Source organism: Podospora anserina, chromosome 5, assembly GCF_000226545.1.
Source record: "Podospora anserina S mat+ genomic DNA chromosome 5, supercontig 9".
Classification (NCBI taxonomy): Eukaryota; Fungi; Ascomycota; class Sordariomycetes; order Sordariales; family Podosporaceae; genus Podospora; species Podospora anserina.
Window position 1 is genome coordinate 200,064 of NW_001914843.1, and position 20,178 is coordinate 220,241.

The 20,178-nt window shown below is 51.0% G+C and overlaps 10 protein-coding genes across 10 annotated transcripts; 8 read left to right on the forward strand and 2 right to left on the reverse strand.

Annotated features, from left to right (window-relative positions):
• Nucleotides 1-5: 5 nt before the first annotated feature.
• On the reverse strand, nucleotides 6-1,835 carry PODANS_5_8060 (uncharacterized protein; the record flags this gene model as incomplete). Its single annotated transcript, XM_001904582.1, has 1 exon — nucleotides 6-1,835. A coding segment is annotated over one exon (1,830 nt), but the record flags the coding sequence as incomplete, so codon positions are not given.
• A 994-nt stretch (nucleotides 1,836-2,829) lies between these two features.
• On the forward strand, nucleotides 2,830-3,379 carry PODANS_5_8070 (uncharacterized protein; the record flags this gene model as incomplete). Its single annotated transcript, XM_001904583.1, has 2 exons — nucleotides 2,830-3,258; nucleotides 3,305-3,379. 2 exons carry the CDS (start codon nucleotides 2,830-2,832, stop codon nucleotides 3,377-3,379), a joined length of 504 nt encoding a protein of 167 aa, XP_001904618.1.
• A 2,277-nt stretch (nucleotides 3,380-5,656) lies between these two features.
• PODANS_5_8073 (uncharacterized protein) lies at nucleotides 5,657-6,055 on the forward strand (the record flags this gene model as incomplete). The annotated part of the gene is made up of 1 exon (XM_001904584.1): nucleotides 5,657-6,055. One exon carries the CDS (start codon nucleotides 5,657-5,659, stop codon nucleotides 6,053-6,055), a length of 399 nt encoding a protein of 132 aa, XP_001904619.1.
• A 1,858-nt stretch (nucleotides 6,056-7,913) lies between these two features.
• PODANS_5_8075 (uncharacterized protein) lies at nucleotides 7,914-8,865 on the forward strand (the record flags this gene model as incomplete). Its single annotated transcript, XM_001904585.1, has 3 exons — nucleotides 7,914-7,947; nucleotides 8,013-8,324; nucleotides 8,387-8,865. 3 exons carry the CDS (start codon nucleotides 7,914-7,916, stop codon nucleotides 8,863-8,865), a joined length of 825 nt encoding a protein of 274 aa, XP_001904620.1.
• A 381-nt stretch (nucleotides 8,866-9,246) lies between these two features.
• PODANS_5_8076 (uncharacterized protein) lies at nucleotides 9,247-10,028 on the forward strand (the record flags this gene model as incomplete). Its single annotated transcript, XM_001904586.1, has 2 exons — nucleotides 9,247-9,862; nucleotides 9,925-10,028. The coding sequence occupies 2 exons, from the start codon at nucleotides 9,247-9,249 to the stop codon at nucleotides 10,026-10,028; spliced, it is 720 nt and encodes a 239-aa protein (XP_001904621.1).
• A 481-nt stretch (nucleotides 10,029-10,509) lies between these two features.
• PODANS_5_8077 (uncharacterized protein) lies at nucleotides 10,510-10,887 on the forward strand (the record flags this gene model as incomplete). The annotated part of the gene is made up of 2 exons (XM_001904587.1): nucleotides 10,510-10,546; nucleotides 10,607-10,887. The coding sequence occupies 2 exons, from the start codon at nucleotides 10,510-10,512 to the stop codon at nucleotides 10,885-10,887; spliced, it is 318 nt and encodes a 105-aa protein (XP_001904622.1).
• Nucleotides 10,888-11,651: 764 nt separating this feature from the next.
• Nucleotides 11,652-12,301, forward strand: PODANS_5_8078 (uncharacterized protein; the record flags this gene model as incomplete). Its single annotated transcript, XM_001904588.1, has 4 exons — nucleotides 11,652-11,686; nucleotides 11,737-11,862; nucleotides 11,956-12,095; nucleotides 12,195-12,301. The coding sequence occupies 4 exons, from the start codon at nucleotides 11,652-11,654 to the stop codon at nucleotides 12,299-12,301; spliced, it is 408 nt and encodes a 135-aa protein (XP_001904623.1).
• A 484-nt stretch (nucleotides 12,302-12,785) lies between these two features.
• On the forward strand, nucleotides 12,786-13,371 carry PODANS_5_8079 (uncharacterized protein; the record flags this gene model as incomplete). Its single annotated transcript, XM_001904589.1, has 2 exons — nucleotides 12,786-12,861; nucleotides 12,914-13,371. The coding sequence occupies 2 exons, from the start codon at nucleotides 12,786-12,788 to the stop codon at nucleotides 13,369-13,371; spliced, it is 534 nt and encodes a 177-aa protein (XP_001904624.1).
• Nucleotides 13,372-13,414: 43 nt separating this feature from the next.
• Nucleotides 13,415-15,097, reverse strand: PODANS_5_8080 (uncharacterized protein; the record flags this gene model as incomplete). Its single annotated transcript, XM_001904590.1, has 3 exons — nucleotides 13,415-13,740; nucleotides 13,813-14,535; nucleotides 14,599-15,097. 3 exons carry the CDS (start codon nucleotides 15,095-15,097, stop codon nucleotides 13,415-13,417), a joined length of 1,548 nt encoding a protein of 515 aa, XP_001904625.1.
• Nucleotides 15,098-16,580: 1,483 nt separating this feature from the next.
• On the forward strand, nucleotides 16,581-18,633 carry PODANS_5_8090 (uncharacterized protein; the record flags this gene model as incomplete). The annotated part of the gene is made up of 2 exons (XM_001904591.1): nucleotides 16,581-17,625; nucleotides 17,705-18,633. The coding sequence occupies 2 exons, from the start codon at nucleotides 16,581-16,583 to the stop codon at nucleotides 18,631-18,633; spliced, it is 1,974 nt and encodes a 657-aa protein (XP_001904626.1).
• Between the last annotated feature and the right edge of the window lie 1,545 nt (nucleotides 18,634-20,178).

A 20,178-nucleotide genomic window follows, 5' to 3' on the forward strand; every position in this document is an offset into this window, starting at 1 on the left:
GGTTCCAAAATGTCGACGCTAGGTTGGCCATGCTCGTCAGCGTAGTCTGGGTGATCGGCCCCAAGCTTGGTCTTGCTCGTCTCCATCACCTGCACAAACAGCTTCTCGGCCTCCTCCCACCGGCCCTGGTTCCAAAATGTCGACGCTAGGTTGGCCATGCTCGACAGCGTATCTGGGTGATCGGCCCCAAGCTTGGTCTTGCGAGTCTCCATCACCTGCACAAACAGCTTCTCGGCCTCCTCCCACCGGCCCTGGCTCCTGTATGTCGACGCTAGGTTGGCCATGCTCGTCAGCGTATCTGGGTGATCGGCCCCAAGCTTGGTCTTGCTCGTCTCCATCACCTGCACAAACAGCTTCTCGGCCTCCTCCCACCGGCCCTGGTTCCAAAATGTCGACGCTAGGTTGGCCATGCTCGACAGCGTATCTGGGTGATCGGCCCCAAGCTTGGTCTTGCGAGTCTCCATCACCTGCACCTCCAGCTTCTCGGCCTCCTCCCACTGGCCTCGGTCCAAAAGGACCAGAGCAAACAGTGACATACTACCTAGACTCGCCGTATCCTCTTTTCCCAGTCTATTCTCGCGAACTCGTCTCGCTTTGCCCACCATCCGCTGTGCCACCTCGTATCTCCCTTGCGACCATGCAAACCAACCCCCATTATACAAAAGCGTCGCCCATATTTCCTCCCTATTCTCGCTGGGTCGGTAACCGAGGGCCACTTGAACGTGTGCGAAGAGATTTCGACAAGTCGCCCAGTTCTTGTAGTCTCCAGTTGGGAATAACGCTGCCATTCGCTCGATAAACTTCTGTTTGAACGTCTCCTGCTGCCCCCATTGTTCCAGCCACTTCCTCGTTGAGAACTGCACAAGCCCGTGCATCTCAAACTCGTCTATCTCAGTCGTCGCTATGAGGCAGTAGTCTCTCAGCATCGCCACATCATCATCGAATCCATAATCAGTGGTATCTGCACTATCATCCGTGAGGTTACTATCTGTGTCACCATCCATGTCATCATCTACGGCACCATCTGTAGCACTTCTGCCGTTATCAAAGTCTGTATCTCCGTCCTCGTCTATACGCCGTCCTGGAATATCCTCTTTAGTAACTCTAGGAGGTTCTAAAACCCAACCAGGGATACCTTGCCGGTCGAAAAAGCTCATAAGTGACAAGAGATCCGCCGCAGACGGCCGCTTAGACCGGATGTAGTCAAAAGATATTTGCCATGTGGTAAGAACCGCGTTCGATGCGCCTCCATCCCGTCGTAGGTCCCCAGCATCGTACTGTAAAAGACTGCTCTTTCTATGCTCATTCTTCCGGAACTCAGCTAAGTACTTCTCGGGCGAGCTCCGCGGCGCCCTTGCCTGTATGTAGGCGGCAGCCTGGCTAATGGCCAACGGAACGAGGTCGAGCGCCTGTACGAGATCGGCCGCCACATCTAGATCCGCGGGCGATCCTAGCTTCTTCTCCAGGAGTGTGAGGGCATCTGTCTGCGCCATCGGTCCGACTTCGATCATATTTTGACGGCGCCCGGTCAGTCTGAATGCTAACTCCCTGTTACGTGTTGTGACAATAATCGATCCATTTTGGCTCTGCGGTAGGTATGTCGCAAACGGCCGCCTCTCGCGCTCATTGCCGCTGGTCGTGCCGTGGGCAATATTCGCGTTGTCGAACACATCGCGGTCGTCAGCGCTATCAAGGATCATGATCCATCTGCCGTTCCGTTCGTTGGACAGCCAGCTGTACACAAGCTGTGGGATGTTGGCCTTGGGCTCGTTCCGGCCGGCCAGCTTGACGGTGTTGGCAATCGTCCTGAAGCCATCCTCGACGCGCTCATACATTCCAGCGTGGACCCAGAATACCCATATGTCCGGCTGCTTTTCAGTGATCCGGTGAGCGAACTCGATGGCCAGCTGCGACTTGCCGATACCGCCCAAGCCTACGAGGGCCACACGAGCGGCGGGCTCGGAACATCGCCGGTCGATTTGCTCGAGAATGTCTCCGCGGTTGACAAAATCGGGATCGCGGGAGAAGGGGATGGTCGCGAATGGCCGCGGCGGGGTTTCTGATCGTTCTGGGGAAGTTAGCGGTGTACCCCTCGACTCTCACAGCGCTCTGGTAATCTTACCTGGCGCCTGCAGGAAAGTATTGTAGATCGTCCCCCTGTTGGTCCCCACCTGGGAACCATTGTTATAGTCGCCGAAACGATAACTGTCTGACATTGCACTTTCTATCCTGAGCTCGTCAGCGTGGCGGAAGCGTAGAGAAAACTTGGGTTTTACGATGAGGTAAGTAGCGTCAAGATCGAGCCATTTGTGTGTTTTGTAACCTCGTGGATGGAGGCGAAGATCGGAAGTGGGCATTTTTTATATTTACAGGGTTGCTTGGCAATTCTTCTTCTCATGGCATTCGATGCCGGTCATTGGCGGGCGTATCGCCGTATTACTCAGCCTCAACTGTAAAAGGGAATCCGTCTGAAGAAAAGAGGCAGACATCTCTGCAGTCGGTTTGGTTGGTCCGACCTGCTCTCTGCAGAGATTGATCCCCCTGCCGGTCGCAAGTCCAGACAAAACTTGACACTGCACTGCCTCCACAAAAACCGTTCCGCAAATCAGAGTCAAGCCGGAAGCTGCATCTCGACCGCCTTCATGCAAGTCTAAAGCTGCTCAGCCCAGCTTGTAATGTCCAACGCGCCCAATTTTTCCCAGTCTTTCACTTTTTTACTTGCTATATATTAAGCGACTCAAGCCTAATCTTCAGTGGTTCCAGCTTTCTTCCACTCTGTAAGCATCAACGAGGCAGCTTGGTTGACGTGTTAATCCTCGGAACTCCAATATGGATCCTCTCAGTATCACAGCCGGCGTCGTGGGTATTGTCGCACCAACGCTGCACTGCGTGCGACTCTTGGTAGAGGACTTGCAGAACATTGCCGACGCACCTAATACCGTGAAGGCGCTCACTAACAATCTCCAATCAGTGGAACTTGCTCTTAACTCGTTGGGGGCTGTGACGGACTCGCAGTGGGAATCCCTGGGCGATGCTATTACTACCCAGTCGAAAGCTACGATAGCTTCCTGCAAAAGTTCCTGCGAAAGGTTCAAGACCTCTCTCGATCGCTGGACCCGGCACAGCACAGATGGAACGCTCTCCTGGCGAGACCGCGCAACTCTGGGCATCTTCAGACAGGACCACATCAAATCCATATCGAAGCAGCTTCAGCAATGCAACATCACGCTGACCTCGGTAACGAGCATTGCAACCTTGTAGGTGAAAGTTCAGGCCCAGACGGATAGGCACTAATGAGTTCTAGACACAGCTCCCTGCAGCAGGCTCAAGCGGCCGAAGAGATCAAGACGATAATATCGACGAAGGAGACGGCGGTTAACAATGCAATCACAGCGACAAACGATCAGTCGGCCGAAGTTAGTGCTCAGCTGGTAGCACTTACTCTAGCAGAGCCGGGCGAGGGTGAAACGGACGCCGATCAGACGAGCGCGACGAAGCAGGTTGCGATGGAAAAGAAAGTACTGCATGAATCGCGCATGCTGTTTGAGGAACTGCTCTCCGTGATCCAGACAGCAGCCGCAAATGCCCGAGCAGACCAGGGAACCACAATCACCTTTGGAAACAATAATAGTGGCCAGCAAGTGGGAGTCAACAGCGGCACTATCACTGCTACATTTGGCCGAAGGGGGTAGACTTTATATATTTGTTCCTCTTGCTTGCTCTGCTGTGTATTGAATAAGCTTGAATCTATTTACACAACCATTTATTCTCTCGTAATGCGAACCTGACCGCCGGTTCGGAACTCTGCAGCTTCGAAATAGGGTCATCGATTATCCTAAGCTAGGTTTCAAACCGTGGTCATCCGCTTAAAAACTGTGATTTGGATAGCGATACTAATGACGACTTCTTGGTGTTTATATTGTATCGTTGATGGTTCTAGAGGGTTTTAGAGCTCACCCAGGGATACCTTGTCGGTCGAAAAAGCTTATGAGAGATAGGAGATTTGCTGCAGACGCCCGCTTAGAGCGGATGTAGTTAAAGAATATTTGCTATGTCGTAAAAACCGCGTTTGACGCGCCTATATACCGCCGCAAATCACCGCCTGTGACGATCCCCTGTCCAGAACCTCTGAAAGGGATACCGGTTGAAGGCGAACTTCTAGATATTGGATCGGTGTAGCTAAACCGTATATAATAAGATATCTTAATGTAAACACTAGATACCGTGAATATAAGCTGTGATTGTATATTACGGAACTATCTACGAGCCGTCTAGTTCCTCCGTATATATAGACCGTGAATCCCTAAGTACCTTCGTACCTAGCTTACTCCCGCTTACCAGTGATCCGTGGTGATCCTCTGGCGCTCACTACGCTTACCTGGTGAGCGTGGTGATCCGGCTCACCTTTGCTAAGCAGTGAGCCATGTCCTACCCCGCTATCTTGTTTCCTGCCTCCAATTAGTAGACGTGATCAGCTGCAGTCTTCTCCTGGCCTTGCTATATGGTTGGTTCGTGACACGATGGCACACAAATAATCATAATTTCGGCTTTAAAGATCGGAGTGGTAAATGTTAAGATATGCAAAAAGTTATGCTTTATAATTATTCCGCCGGAGAGCCTGAAAATACGAGCTTAATGTACCGAAGTACCTATAATTTTTACCACCCGTTTTATTTTCAATTTTTGTTTTCTGTCGGCGCTTACATGCTTCAGGTTCATTGGAAGACTGAGGGGTGTGAATGTAGAAGATAGGAAGAGAAATCTTCCTCAGTTTTTGGCAGTATGTCTTCCGAAATCTGCATCGGATTTCCCTGGAAATGACAGTCTGGATGTTCTCCCAAAGTCCCTCACTGTATGTAACCACATGACCCAAGGTGTGCGGAGCTGTGACTGGCATGATTTCCGCTGCCTCCCACACGTACATGCTATGACGCAGGCCCAAGAAACCTAGGTATTCCCTTTGAGAATGAAGAGGGAGTCCATGACCACAACGGAACAACCTGTCACGAAACAAGTGGTAGAAGTGTGACTGAGATATGAGGATTGCGGCTAGACTGACCAGAGTGACTGGACTGCCGTAAGTCGTTGACTTTTATTCCGCCGCTTATATGAAACCAGTTTCAATGATATTAGCAGAGAAGGACATCGGGTCGTTACTCCAAAGGCAGTTTCACAATTGAAGCTTTGCCAGATTTCAACAATCAACACAACACGGATGAAGGATGATATTGACCACATTTTGAACTGCAATCTTGACACTGATTCCCTTACCGTATATTTCTCTTGTTGTATAGATAGGTACTTGAAAAGCTTTTCCAACTTCACTGTACACTGGTTTTCAAGTCTGATATCTACCCATCGATTCCATGATGGAGCAATACTGACTTTTGATCACACGGAACAAAGATAATGAGAGGCCGACCTTTGCTTCGGATGATCCTTATCACCTCCATCAGATCTCCTCACAGGTGATGATCGGGCTTGCTGGACCCACTGATGACAGAATTTATCTGGCCCTAGGAGTACAAATTAGGTGCTTTCCGCCGTCTTGGTACCCTCCTGCTCTTTTTTCCTTCCTTCGCTCAACTAACAGTCGTCAAGCCTGCCGTCCATTGCTACCTCCCTTCCATTTCATCAACTTCTTACTCGTTTTGTAATGGAATCACCGCAGCAAGTCGCAGTGATGAACGCCTTCGATTGGTCCATGATCCGTAAGTGCCTTTACGTGCGACCTTGTTTTCCATCTTCTGTCGACCTTGACACTAACATTCTCTCAGGTGCCCGTCTGGACATTATAGATGACGATCAAGAGATTACACGCCCCGGGGACGTCATTAAAGCTGCCGCCAACACCATCGTCGACGAATTATACACCAAGCACAAGATGTCGATCGACGGGCTCCGTAGCGATGCTCTCAACATGCAGGGTCAATCTCACCATATAGCATTGATCGAACCTCCTACCATTGCCAAGATCTTTGAAACCCTTTTCGCGGCCGCTATGGCCAGAATCGAGGAGCTACACATTAGAGCAGGTCCTGGAAGGTTTTGGTAAGTCCGCCACAAACGTTCGAGGTGAGCAAGAACGTTGATAAAGCTGACATGAAATGTAACCCTCAGGGGTCGTCCAGCCAAAGGAAGAAATTGAGATCGAGATGCAGTGGGAAATGGTCGCTACGGATAACATCGAGAGTTTCCCGGCCGTTGAGGCCAAGTAGAAATCTACAAGACATATTCATTTTTATGGCCCCATCAATGACCTTCGAGCTGTCGTGTCTCTTTTGAAGAGACCGAATCGCTATATTCTCCCACCACCAATTGTGAACTTGAACAAAGTTCATGCGTTACGCGCTTATATTTTGCAGGCCATGAGCCTGTATTATATAGGTGTTTTAACCTTGTCTCTTTGAACAAGCATCTTTTCATACAATTCCCTCCTCAAACATGTTCTTAGAGCGTCGTCTCGTCATGATCCTCGATTGTGACACAGATCCAGTTTTATCAGTCAAGACCCTCGCCGAGGGCATGATGATGGGTTTCCACTTGCAGAAGAAGCTGTTGTTCGAGGATCTTACGAAGATTTGTCAGGAGTTGATGCATAAGATCATGGCAATGCCTCAGGAGTTGGCTAACATCTGGGAGAAATAATTTGAGGCGGCGATGGAGGCTACTGAGAAGATGGGAGATGGCGAGAAATAGAATCAAGATGATGAGAAAAAGCTTCAGTGCATCGTGGAGGACTTTGGTACGTTTCCCTCAGCTGGTACATACATGGATAGGTATACTAACAAAAGACGTTATAGTACCTAATTCTTGATCTCAAGGAACAGTTGACGGTGTAGAAGAGGATTGGGAAGTAATTAATGCAAGTGAGGTTGATAATAGATCTCGGATTATTGAGAAGTCATTTGCTGTTTAGCAGAGGGCATACCACAGGGAGTTTCAGTTAGGTATTTGAGTGAATCCAAGACATTGATTTCCTAAAGAGCTTCACCGTGCAATTGCTGTGGCTTTGTAATCATCTTCCAGGTTTGTCGCCTCCGTGCTATGTAACTGCAAGATCGGAAAGAAGGTACAAGGATAGGTATGATATTGATCCGGCACCCTTACCGCACAAATAACTGACACATAAAAGCTATAGTATATTGTAAACCATACCTTGAGAAGTACTTATTAGGCCTTAAAAGATGGTCGATAGGTGAGTGTTTAAAGATACCGGGTAGTTAAAAGGCCTTTAGAGATATTTAAAAGGCCCATTAATCCCCTTTCGCGGTCTGCCATGAGTGATCGAATTTTACTGGTCGACGACGACATCAACCTCACTTCACTGTGTAATTGTGTGATTGTATGATTGGAATTTCCCAATTGGATGATGCCGAATTGTCTCCCCCCTCTTTGAAGATAGGTGCACCAGGAATGATCTTGATCCCCTGTTAACGCCGATATTTCTCACTGACAGAGCCACCGATGAGAGCTCTGCACACAAGAGCAAACAAGACCAATATTTACCTAGCCGACCTGTGAGGGCTCGGGACAGGAGCCCTAAGAGCAACCTGCCTGACCCACACCAGGTCGGGAGCAACTTATTCCAACAGCTCCACGCCGAGCATCAGCTCTATCCTGAAGTGAATGTTGGGGGCCTTGCTCTACGGCGGTATGCCGGCACGGGCCTTAAGTGGGCTCCGAGTGTTCATATGGGTCTGGCGAGCAAGTGAATGCTGAGACAATGAAAGCCCAGACTGCAAGTTGTTCCTTTCCGGTGATAAGTACGTGACGGCAATTTTTTCGAAATACCCTTCTCATTCCAACTCTCTCTTCTTTTCATCATCCTAAAACCTTGGACGACCACCACCCGCCATCACAAAAAAACCTCCAGACGAGCAAAGACCTCTGCTCTTGTCACCTCATCCATCATGGCTGACAACGTCTACATATGGAAGGATATCAGTTCGTCACCCTCGGACACCCTACCTCTCTGCCACCTGTAAACTAACATAGCCTGCCCTGTACAGAGAAGCTGATCGACCAGAAGAACAAATACCCCGAGGGTCATGCCGCCGACAAATATGTCCTTAACTGTACTGCTCGTATCTTGACCGGAATACTTCATACCAGCCACTGTGTCGCCTGGTCTATCCTCCTCCGCGACGCTCGGGCGAAGCTTGCCGAGGCCAACGACATGTACTGGCGCGCCAGTGCGCGGGAAATGAAGGACAGAAAGCCGACTGGCAAAATCCATGTGGCCTATGGGCTGGCTTTGCAGAGGGACTTCTTCATCGAGCTGGTGGAGTGGCTCCAGTTCTCCACGAGCAGCATGGATTATGGTACGTGTCCGGTTAGACCCCGGAGATATTTTTATGAGTATCATGACTGACGACCCTGGTAGACGAGGAACTCCAGAGGAAGCTGCAGGATACCGAGCAGATGCTGAAGAAGACCCAGAAGAAGCTGTGGGAAACCGAGAAGATCTGGAAGGAAAACGAGAAGTGGCTGGACAACACTGAGAAGGTGGCGGAGAAAATTGAGAAGAGGCTGGGGGAAACTAAGAAGAAGCTGGGGGAAACTGAGAAGACACTGGAGGTAACTAAGGAGAGGTTGGAGAAGTTGGAGAAGCTGGAGGGGCTGGAGAAAGCAAAGACGATCGAGGAATCCGCGAAGAAGTTCAAGAAGGCAAAGAAGTTGGATGAACTCCCGGAGACGCTGGAGGAACACCCAAAGAAGCTGGATAAGGCAAATAAGCTGGATGGATTCCCGAAAATGCCGGAGGAACTCGCAGACAAGCTGGAGAATCTCTGCATTAAGCAGGACTTGAACGTTTTCGATGACGATGAGGATTGGGTCATTGTCGAGGCTGGCTCTGCTTAGAGAATACCTAGGTTTCTACATCCTTGACTTGAGATAGACCAGCAAATCAGACTGTTTTTGACCTGAATGCAAGAAGTAACTTGACTTCTGTTTAGGTTCCTTTTACAGCAGAGCTCTTTGAGCAACCACCTGTCATGCATAGGTATCTGGGAGTAAACGACACATTTGATATCGTCAAAAACTGCCTCTGTGGCTTCCGCGTTCAGTACGCAGATAAGGTATGTTTGTTTTCTCGGGATCCACCGGTTCTTTGGAGCAGTGCCTCATTGTCGATGAAACTTTGGGCACACACTTTACTTTTCCATCAGTGGGCGGTGATGCTGAGCAAGTGAATTGGTGAAGGTAGCGCCAACTGACAGCCTACCAGCAAGTGAATTGACGATGTTGTCCCCAACCCCACAAGTGAATAAGGTAACCACTATTGTACCTCATAGACCCACCGATACTCAAGTCATCACAATGATAACCACACGTATATATTTGCCATCTCCATTGCTTCCTCCTCATGCCCGCACTTCCCAGACTCCCTCGACAACACATCTCTACCTCCTTCTCAAGTCTCAAGGATACAAAACAAACACCATCATCATCATGCCTTCCAGCGCTTTCAACTGGGGTGCCATCGGTGCGTCTCTTCAACAAACAACCTTTACAAATCCAGCTAACACACCCTGTGTAGAGGAGGCTATCGAGATGAATGAGGTTGTCCCCGGCAAAGGTAGCAAGATGGTGTTCATGCCCGTCGCTCGCGACGTCATCCAGGACATGCAGAGCAACGAAAGAATCACCATGGCCGCTTTGCGTCAAGACTGCCAGGAAGTCCTCAAACAAGTCAACAGGCAGTACCAGTCAGCAGCCCGCTCCGTCGCCGACAGTGTCACCCTCAGTGTGAAGGAGACTGCCTTCAACAAGCTGATCATCAAGAGACATTTCTTTGCCTTTATGCTGGGTTGGATCGAGATGTCGAGGGTGAAGCAAGGTATATCTGAGATTTCTGGTGTGTAGAAAACCTCTGATTGTGGAATAAAAGAAACTTGGCAGCTAATCACATGTATACAGAGTCACTGTCGTCCAACTGGATTCTTGTGCCCATTGAATCCAATTGGGACGTGGATGCTGATGATGCAGACTGGGTCATGGTTGGGAAGGCCGATTTGGTTTAGGAGGGATGAAGTCGAGGGCAGACACATAAGAGAAAGGGACGAGACATGGAGAACCAAGCACCATTGCCCTATCGATAGATCCATATCACATCAAAGGATAAAAAGACGATGAAAAGAGGAAATCTTCCTCCCAGGTGACAAAGCCAAAACATGAACAATCCCGTCGGTGTCCACGACCCCAATGTCGGCATTGCAGAGCTTAAAGCGGGCTGTTGGGCCCGCTTCCTGGTTCCGTTCACTGACTCTGTGGCGCGAAAGAAATCTCGATGCTCCGATGAGTGCTTTGCCGTCGGTCTTGTGGGCCTGTGATGGTTCTCAACGCTCATGAGCACATGTATAAATTCCGCCCCAACTTCGCCCTCACCCATTTGTTTTTCGTTTTCCCACACATTTCACAACCGGCTTCAGTCACTCTATACCATTAGGTACCTACCTAACATATCACCTGCCCCACCCCCCGTTCCCACAGTCAGTCATTACCATGAATCCTCCAAACATTTTCAACTGGGACCGAATCGGTAAGCACCCTCCAAACCTACCTACCTAGGTACCTCTTCCGACATATTAACCATACCCAGGGCGGGCCCTCAAAAAAGGTCGTGGGCCAGAGAAGATGCCGCTGCAGTCCACCTTTGACGAGATTGCCACCGCCTATTTCAAGGAGGTAATCTGGAAGGACAAGAAGGTCTCCCTTCACGATCAGCTCCGTGACTGCCGCGAGATGTTGGAGCACAGTGAGTATGCCTGGGCCGATATCCCCACTGAGGATGACCATACCTCCGAGACTGCTAAGACTGAGAACATCATGCTGGTTGAGGTGGCTGTCCGCCGCACATTCTTCAGACTTTGCCAGAGCTGAATTAAGGAGAGGATGGAGACGGCTGGGGTTTCGGAGGGGACTGAGAATCCTGGCGTGTTGGAGGGGACTGAGAGCCATCCAGGTAAGCGATGCTGAGCGGTCATGAGAGCTTTCCAGTGGGAGTGTTCTGATGCTGACAAAGATGTCAAATAGGTACAGAGGTTATTCCCACCAACGACAATGCCTGCACGTCCGCGGAGGATCATGGCTTTGACACCGGCTGTGATGATTGGGTTCTTGTTGAGGGAGCCTCGTGATAGGGTTGGATTGGCAGCACAGTGTCCGATGTGGCGCGAAGGGTTCTGGATGGATTGCTCATCAAGGGTAGACATGTTGATTGCATTGATGGGGACCAAAGAAGAGCAGGAATCCGGAATAAAAGCTCAACTCTGCTTTATAATACTCGCTTTACCTGGATCTGGAGAGCTCTGCGACAGGTTTCAAGGAATAGAATACCAAGTTGCTCCCAGTGACATCAGGGTCCACAATCGTCACATGAGAGGCGCTCGTGGCGCTCCCAAGTTCACTACCAGACCACATTATATTCACTGCCTTTGACACAAAACTCAAACGCAGGTGAATATCCCATCAGATACCTATTGCTCCCATCAAGTCCCACCCCATCCTGCCTCATGTATCAAATACATTCCTTATCGCGCCTCAAAAGCTTTCTCTCATGCGCACCCTAATCCATCACCTCACCACCACAAACCTTTTTAACCAACCATCTATTCAAGTCAACGTAGCCTCTCCAGTGCTTCACAATGTCCAAGAACGTCTTTGACTGGGAGCCAATCTGTAAGCCCGCCTTGAATCTCCTCACAAAGACCTGCTAACAAATATAAACAGGCGCCACCCTCATGGAGGGACGCGGTCCCGCAGACCTCCCCCCTCCGGCACTCTTCATGTCAACCGCCAGGGCCCTCATTGTCAATCTTCATCAGGAAAAGAAGATTCCGATTCGCAGACTCATTCGTGACTGCAAGGAGATGAGAGACAATAGCGGGTATGCACTGGGCGATGTTTCTTCTAGCAAGAAGAAAGCTGACAATGCACCTACTTTTTTAGGGACGTCTTCAAAATACAATTCGGGAACTTGCCGGTGAAGGTCATCATCCGTCGCCAGTTCTTTCAGCTTACTTTGACCTGGCTGGAGGGCATGCTGCAGAAGGCTTGTGAGACTGCTGTTGCTGGGGTGGATGATTATGGTAAGTTGATAACACTGAACTGAGGGCTTGACCTTATCTTATCTTATGACCGCTATCAAATCGAAGTTTTATCAGCTAACAGATTCTGTTCAATGGCAGATGGTGTCCCAAGCGACCAGGATATTCTCAACTCGGAGCCTGACTGGGAGGAAGTCACTGGGTTGGAGGATTGGGTCTGGGTTGAAAAAACAGATATCGAGGCTTGATTGAGCTTGAAAGACAGCATCGCTCTTCTGTTTCTCAAGAACACTCCTTTCTGTGGGTGGCATGCGATGCAACTCAAAAATCCATCAAGAAAGCCAGACGAGCTTTTCCAGGTATTAACCTTTCAATACCTTATCTGTGATTTTCTGTGCCACGTAATAAAGAGCCACAATTGTCTCATGTCAGCACACAAAGGTAATGCAGGGCGTTCTTGCAACAACCTTAAAAACTGCGGCTGGCCGTGATCTAGAACCTTTTTCCATCCTCCTCTTACTGTCAAGTCACGATCCGCAATACCAAGCCACCAGCCGTCAACAAGAAAAGCCAGGCAGCCAACAAAATACTGTCTTTGGGTCCAAGTTAATTTCCGAACTTAACCCATAATCTTACCCAGATCATTCCCACAAGCTCCAGACAACAACTAAATTCCCCACCCAAGATATCACGCAAAAAACCAAAATCATGGACCTCGGCAACACAGACACCATGGACGTCTCCTCATCCGACGTCCAAAACACACCCCCACCATCAATAGACCCAACCTTCAACTGGGACGAGATCCGTAACGTCCCCTCCCTATCCCATTCTAAACCCCTCCTAACCACACATCCCAGGCCCCCTCCTCCTCAACCTCCCAACCGACCCCTCCTCCCCCGGCGATCCCACCACTATCCCCCAAGAAAACTTCCAACCTATCTTCTCCCGCCTCCTCGACACCTACATGTCCCTCGACCCATCCGAAACCTTTGACGACATCGTCTACCTCCACAAACTCCGCACCCTCTCCCAAGGATGCACCAACCACCTCGCCATCTGCACTCACCTCGAGCAACAGTCGTCCATCCACGACAAAGACGACGACGTCCGGCTCCGCAGAGAGTTCTTCGAGATGCTGGCGCAGAATCTCGAGGTGTTTATCAGGGGCCAGGAAAAAGTCGTCGAGAAGCTCTGGACGCAATCGGACTGGAAAAGGGAGCATGATGTCCTCGGTGGATTAATGGGGTTGAGCATGGGTGGTGCATCGAGGGAAGCGAAGGAGGAGGAGGAGATGGAGGGGTTGGAGGGTAGTTAGGCAAAGAGGTAATGAATTTGTTAATATTGATGAGAATAACAGCTCAAATAAACCCCAGCGCTTGGTTAGCTAATCTAACGGCTTCCTTTCCACCGGGGGTATCCCCCTCCAAGGCAACCAGCTTGTCTAATCCCAGTGATTGAACCCCCGCTGGATCACAAAACCTCATGACATAATCTTCAGTCGGCCGGCCGATATGACGGGACTCGCCTTCACCGCCGGGGAAGTCAGGGGCCGGAGTACCCTCGAGAAAGGCGGCTCTTTGGCGGGCAACGTATTGTGCGCTTGCTTCGGTGGTGGGGCAGATGGGGATGTACATGACGCTTGAGTCGCCGTGGCCGTTGTGGGTTTTGTCAACGGCGTGGATTGCTGTTGTAGCATACTGTTGTTAGCTCGGGGACCATGGTGCTCTTATTAGAGGAAAGAAGAGGTGCCACTCACTGTCACAATGCCAAACAACATAATCCCCCGGCCTTACCTCGGGAACATGCACCATCGTCCTCTCCAGCTCCAAATGCGGGTGTAACCCCTCCGGGAACTCCTGGCCATGTCCCGGAGACGCACCTTGTAAATCACTGGTCATCTTTTCTCCGCCAGTAAACTCCCAGTTGTCTACCTCCAGATGCCTCCTCTTGTCACCGCCAAGCTGGTTTAGTGTCTTGATATCCCTGAAGAATGGCCTTAGCAAAGTGTACACAGCTGTTTCCCTCACTAGAGGGTTGACAAGCAGTGTCCCTTCTCCAGGCCCTGACTTGCTCATGGAGAGCCACCCCTGAAATGTCCGGAACATACTGCACGCTCCGAGGCCATCGTGCAAGTTTGTCACGGCGTTCAATCTGCCGCTGGCATCAAAGGGGTCGTAGCTCTCCCAGTCACCGCGGAAGATGGGGTTGTAGATACCGCCGAGGCCGTAGCCGTTTTCCTCCCAACGTTCGACGCTGCCGCCGTCTTGGTGGGGACCCAGGGCGAATTGGGCGTCGCCTGGTTGGCGTATGCGGAGGCGGTCGGCGTAGCAGAGAGGGGTGGATAGGGAGATGGGTGTGCTCGGATTAGAGGCGTGCCAGAGGGAGGACATGAGGGTGGTTTGCGCCTTGAGGAGGGAGGGGTGGAATCTGGCGCGGGCTTGGGTGCTGGACCAGTACAGCTCGAGGACTTGGGGATGGTCTGAGGGGAAGCCTGCTTGGTGTTAGGACCGGTTTTGAAGACCGTGACAACCAGAGAACGTACCTTTGGTATGTGGATTTTGGCGGACATATTCCTCAATTTCGTACTTGTACGCTCTGGCTTCATCCTCGGGTATCACACCCTTTATGACAGCTACACCTTGTTTCTTGAGCTCTGGTTTCGAGGCGGCGAGGTCTTCTTCAAGATGGCTGAAGCGTATCTCGGGCACGATAGAAGGACCACGTTGTGCGATGACCTCGTTCTCACGCTGCAGGACGCTGAGGAGCCGCTTCCAGCTGGCGATGACAGCCTCCTCATGGCCTTGGACCAGTCTGAGTTTGAGTTGGCGATAACGATCTGGAAGAGGCTCTGGGGCCTTGCCAGACATGGAGGCAAAAGCATCTGAGATGTCTCCTTCCCGTTTCTTGGGGCTCATGGACGCCATGGAGACGACCCCCCGCGTCTGGTACCGTGGTGGTTGCCTACATGAGCGGAGGAGCGGGGTAGAAAGTCGTACACGGCATGTTGCCGGTGAGAGTCTCGCAGGGAGAACAGCCTTCATTTTGAATGGCGATATGCGAGCAGTTATCGGAATGTTGATGAGGCTGAAGAAGATGTTGAAAACTTCGGGGGTCAAGAACCAGGGGGGTCGGTGTATTTGAGGGACTGTAGAACTCGAAATATCTTGATATCAAGGCATCCCGTCTTCCCGATAATCACGGCGTGATAATATACCCGAGCCTCGAGATTGGGTCGCACAAACAGCCCATTCGGAGTTACTGTTTTTGGTGTCATTGAGCTCACGCGACTAACGTCATGGCGAGGTGACAAAGATATGGCAAAGGAGGGCCATGATGCGGCGGGCTTGCCATTTCGCGGATAGATGAAGCTGCTATCATCCACAGTGCTATGGGGTTTTAAAAACCGGGCCGAATGTTGAGGGCATGCCTTCCATGATATGCACGGCTTCCAGCGTGAACCAAGCAGTTGGGATGGTGGTGGGTTGGGACACTTAGTGGGGGTCAGAAACCAGGGTTCCGGCGCGAGGATCCATTTCTCGCCGCCAAGCCCGCCAAGGCGGGGAACCGGTCTAACCGGATAAGGAAGCCCCGACGTCCCGACAGCCGAAAATCGAGCGGCTGTCTTCAATTGCTCTCCGCCTCTGTCTGTCGGCTACCACGCAGTGCGGACTCAACGGTGGACGGCTTCAATTGCAAGACGCCGGATTGATCACTCTCCGACACTGCTTTGCTTCGCTGCTCGCGGAAATCCTCTCCAGACTGTCTCCACACTTGGCGGGACTGCAACTCGTGGGGCTGCATTTTCACCATGCCTGCCAAACCTGTTGTCTTTGTAGCAACCGATTCCTCCGGCCTGCCCGTCAAGAGGAAACAGGCGCATCAGGCTTGCGACACCTGCAGGAAAAGAAAGGTATGTCCTGCCAATAATCTCTCCTTACTTCTTTTTCCGGTAATCCGAAGGCTCCGCCGCCGTTCCCTACAGCACATTCGACCATTCTTTGACAGGTTCAACGCAACATGGTAGACCATGGTAGACAGCTTGATGCAAAAATGAAGAGAACATTGCACCAGAGATTATCGGCCTTCAGGCATGCATTGAATTGGACTTTACGTGTGCTTGGTAAAGACAAGAGCTTTCTATGGATATTTCATGGCATACTCTTGGTTATCTACGGTAGCTAACTTTTCCAGAAACGTTGCGGGCATCTTCCAGGGAATCAATCAGTCGAAGACTCCAGTATCATAGATATCGAAAGTCCCAGGCCTTCGCCAAGTTTACGGCCTCAGAATCCAACTCCGCCTCACGCCAGCCAACGCTCAAGCTCAAAACCCCAAGACCCTCCTGACGCGGATGTGTCTGACGCAGCCGCCGAGCTTCTTCTTCGCTTCTTTTCACACGCCCGCGAGAAACCAGGACGCAGCGACTCCAGTCATGACGCGTCACAGAGAAAACAGCCGCCTATCGATTCAGCCCCAAGATTCCTCGGGGACCTGAACCCGGAAGGAATTCTAGCCGAAGCCACAATGACCACCTGGCCGGGGCCTTCCAATTCATCTGGTACAGCCTCCAAGATCACAGATGTCGAGAGGGATAATCGCCCTGGTGTCTCTATCCCGCCGTGGGCTGTGTCATCACCAGCAGGTGAAGCGACAACAACCTCAAAATCTCCGGAAGCCACGCGGGACCCCGGTGATGAAGACCAGCCGACAGGGTTCTTCTCATTCCGTGTAGACGGGTCGTGGCTCAAGGTGCCAGTACGAGATGCAACGACTATCAAACTCATCAAAGAGCTCCTTGGAAGCACCACGGAAATTGCCCCAGCAGTCTTGCCCACAGAACCTGAATGGCTTTTCATGAGGGACATGTACCTTCGAAAGATCCAACCAATATTTCCAATCCTCGACAGAGAGACCCTTGTTGATCTTCCCCAAGACAAAAACGTACGCGAAGCCATCCAAGCCGCAGTTTGCCTAGCCATCTCGACCGATCCGGAGGTCAGCGGACGCTTGACATTGGGATGTAGGAGTCAAGATGGCAAAGGTTGGGTGCGAGAATCCGTGGACTATGAAGACTACTCACAAGCTTTGGCGAGCTTCATAAACACCCGCATCAGGAGCCGGGAGCTTCCACTGCTTTACAACCTTCAGGTCATGGGGATTACTTGTCTGTACTGGCAACCAGAGGAGGTCAACGAGCGGTCTGCTCCGCTGAATCTTTTTGGGAATCTGGTGAGCATTGCTGCCTCGCACGGTGTTCATCTGGAGCTTCAAGGAAAAGGCCATCTAGCCGATCAGAGATATCCTCCGGGGACTGGGAAGCGGCTGTTTAAGTGCATTTATGCTTTGGACCGATTACTTGCTGCCTTTTCGGGACGGCCAGTGATGTTTCACAATGAGGACCTCATGGACCGACCAAAGGCTGATCCTGATGACCCACCCAGCTTCCGGCTGTTCATGTCACTCATTCACGTTTTGGATCAAGTGATAGAGATGTATCGACCGCGGCCGACGGTGACGTACATTGATATTCCTGTGTACGAGCAGATGGCGCTGGATGTTGGGGCGCAGTGTGAGCCAGAGATAATATTGAGCAAGTGCCCACCGTCTTCCCTCCGAAGTTCTCTATTGTTACTGACAGCATGACACAGCCACACTTGAAGTCCTGTACCACGCTATCGGTGTCCTCTCGGTACGAATGACCCGCGAACGCTTCGCTACCCCTCCAGAAACCGACAACGGCAACAAGACGCCCGTCAGCTATCAGCACTTGCCGCCAAGCAGTGTGAACGCACGCAGATCACACTCCTCAGACCGTATCCTCGATGTGATATCAGCGTACAAACTCAGCCCATTCCCGTTTGTGCCATATGCCCTGTCGCTTTCCTTGTCAGTCGCATACAGGAAATGGAAATTCAGCAAATTACCGATGTTCCGCACTCGTGGCAAAGCCGACTTCTTGAAAGTCGCTGCGGCCATTCGACAGCTCTCTCCTATCTGGGCCAACGCTCGTTTGAGCAGTGAGTTGGGAAACGCCGTGGTGCGCAATCTTGAGAGGAGTGAGGCGTTGCTTCGTGAGCGTGCCAAAGCAAAAGGGGGCGTCTGCGCGCCTTCCAAGCCCAAGGCTATCAACGACAGCGGTTCTGCGTTTAACATTGAGCTTCATTCACGTGCGAGATGGCTTATTGAGAAGCCTGATGAGGGCGCGAGGCAAGATTCGACGAATCCCCCTAGTTCAAGTGCCAGGCTTCAACCTGGTCTCGTTGCGGGGGCCTGTGAGCCCCTTTCTCCGTCGTCGACGCTTGCGAATACATCACAGGGCCATCCTGATACTGCAATGGCTGCAGGTAGCTATCAGATACCGGACACGTCAGGTGTTGGGCATACGAATGTCAACTTGTTTGGGTCAATGGGCGGTGACCAAATGGAGTCGGGCTCTGGGGAATTTATGGCTATGAATGATAGCTTGATATTCGACTCTTGGGACCCGACGTTTGCGCAGATGATTGACTATTCGTTTGCGAGTAACTTGGATCCGGGGAATCCGTTTGGGTCGTGTGAGTATATGCGGTTTACATGAGGTTATACATTCGATGCTTCCTTTTCGGCGTTGTTGGGACCAACAAGCTTTGGGGGTATCCTTTTGGATTGGAACAGGGGCACATGCATCCACGAAAGGTCAAGGAGCAGTCGTTTGTTACAGAAAATCGAATGAAGGCAGTCAAAGTGCCCGAGCCAGGTTGTTCGCATCCCAAACCTTGGTTTCTAGCGCCTTGCTGTCCTACCAGACAGATATGTAACGTCGGTTCCAAAAAAAAAAGAACCAAACTATCAGCCTGCATCGTCAAAGTCGCGGTAGTTTGCTATCAGATCCTCTGTCTTGCTCCCGATCCTCCATAGATGGTTGAAGGTTGATATTGTGACTCCAGCATACTGCAGACAGATACGCACTACCGCACAACACTGCTTTTGGGGGGCCTCGATGGGGGCGGGTCGGCGCTTGATGTGATGGTCCTGCGGCGGCAAGGCAGGCTTATAGCCGCCCGCCTTTGATTCTATAACACTGGGGATGGCCTCTTTTTTCTTTTTCACCGTCACCAATTCTTCCTGAAATACAAGTTCAGTCCATGTCTCCAGCAACGCCAGAGTCAAACAAAGATGCCGGGAAGAGAGCTCTGAGCTACAGCCCCCAAAGCTGGGGCAACAACTTTGCCCGGACCCCTATTTCAACACTAAACCTTGAATCACTCTCAAACAACACCGCACGCCATGAAGCATCTTACGGACTAGAGAGCGTCACCCGAGTGGTGAGAGATGTCGGTCTGAAGCAGTATCGTTATGAGGAGCGGGTTCGGGAAGAAAGGCCCGGAGAGGGGGTGTCATATTTGGTTGAAAGGTGCACGATAGAGCAAAATGTCTTTGCTGTCAAACATGTCAAGTTTGACCAACATGATAACCGAAGCTCTCTTCGCAATAACCTCAGGTTAGTTGTCTTGGAAATGCGGATAATGGCACACCGAACACTGAATGAGCATGCAAACATCATCAAGGGGTTGTGGATATGAGTGAAATGTGCGCCAGGAGGTAGCTGCTCCTTTTGTTCTTGTGGAGTATACTACGATGGGACACTTCGAGAATACTTCCAGTGTTGTGGTGGAGCTCATGGTCAGCATTCGGATCTCCTCCGTGTTCAGCTGTTGGTTGGAGATGTGGCTGCTGGACTTTCGGCGCTGCATGGGTGTGGGGTTGTTCATGGAGATGTCAAGCTTGACAATGTGCCTGTTTTCCCAGATACAACCAGACCGACGGGTGCACTGGCCAAGGTTGCGGATTTTGGGGGTGTGATATTGTTTGAGGAGTGCGGCGGCTGTGAGCGGTTCGCTGAGATATACCGGAACATTCTTGTGAGTTTTGGAAAAGTGCATTTGGTGTCCAGAGTCAAGTACCATTTCAAACTGCTAACATGTGCTCAGATACAATGCTCCAGAAGTGCAAAACCAGAAGGCATGCCCGATCATGCAGTCAGGCCTGCGCCTGTGCGACATCTGGTCATTTGGCATTTTGTTGTGGGAGGCTTGTCTCGGAGGCCTTGTATACACCACTGCGAGTGAGGATAAGAGAATCG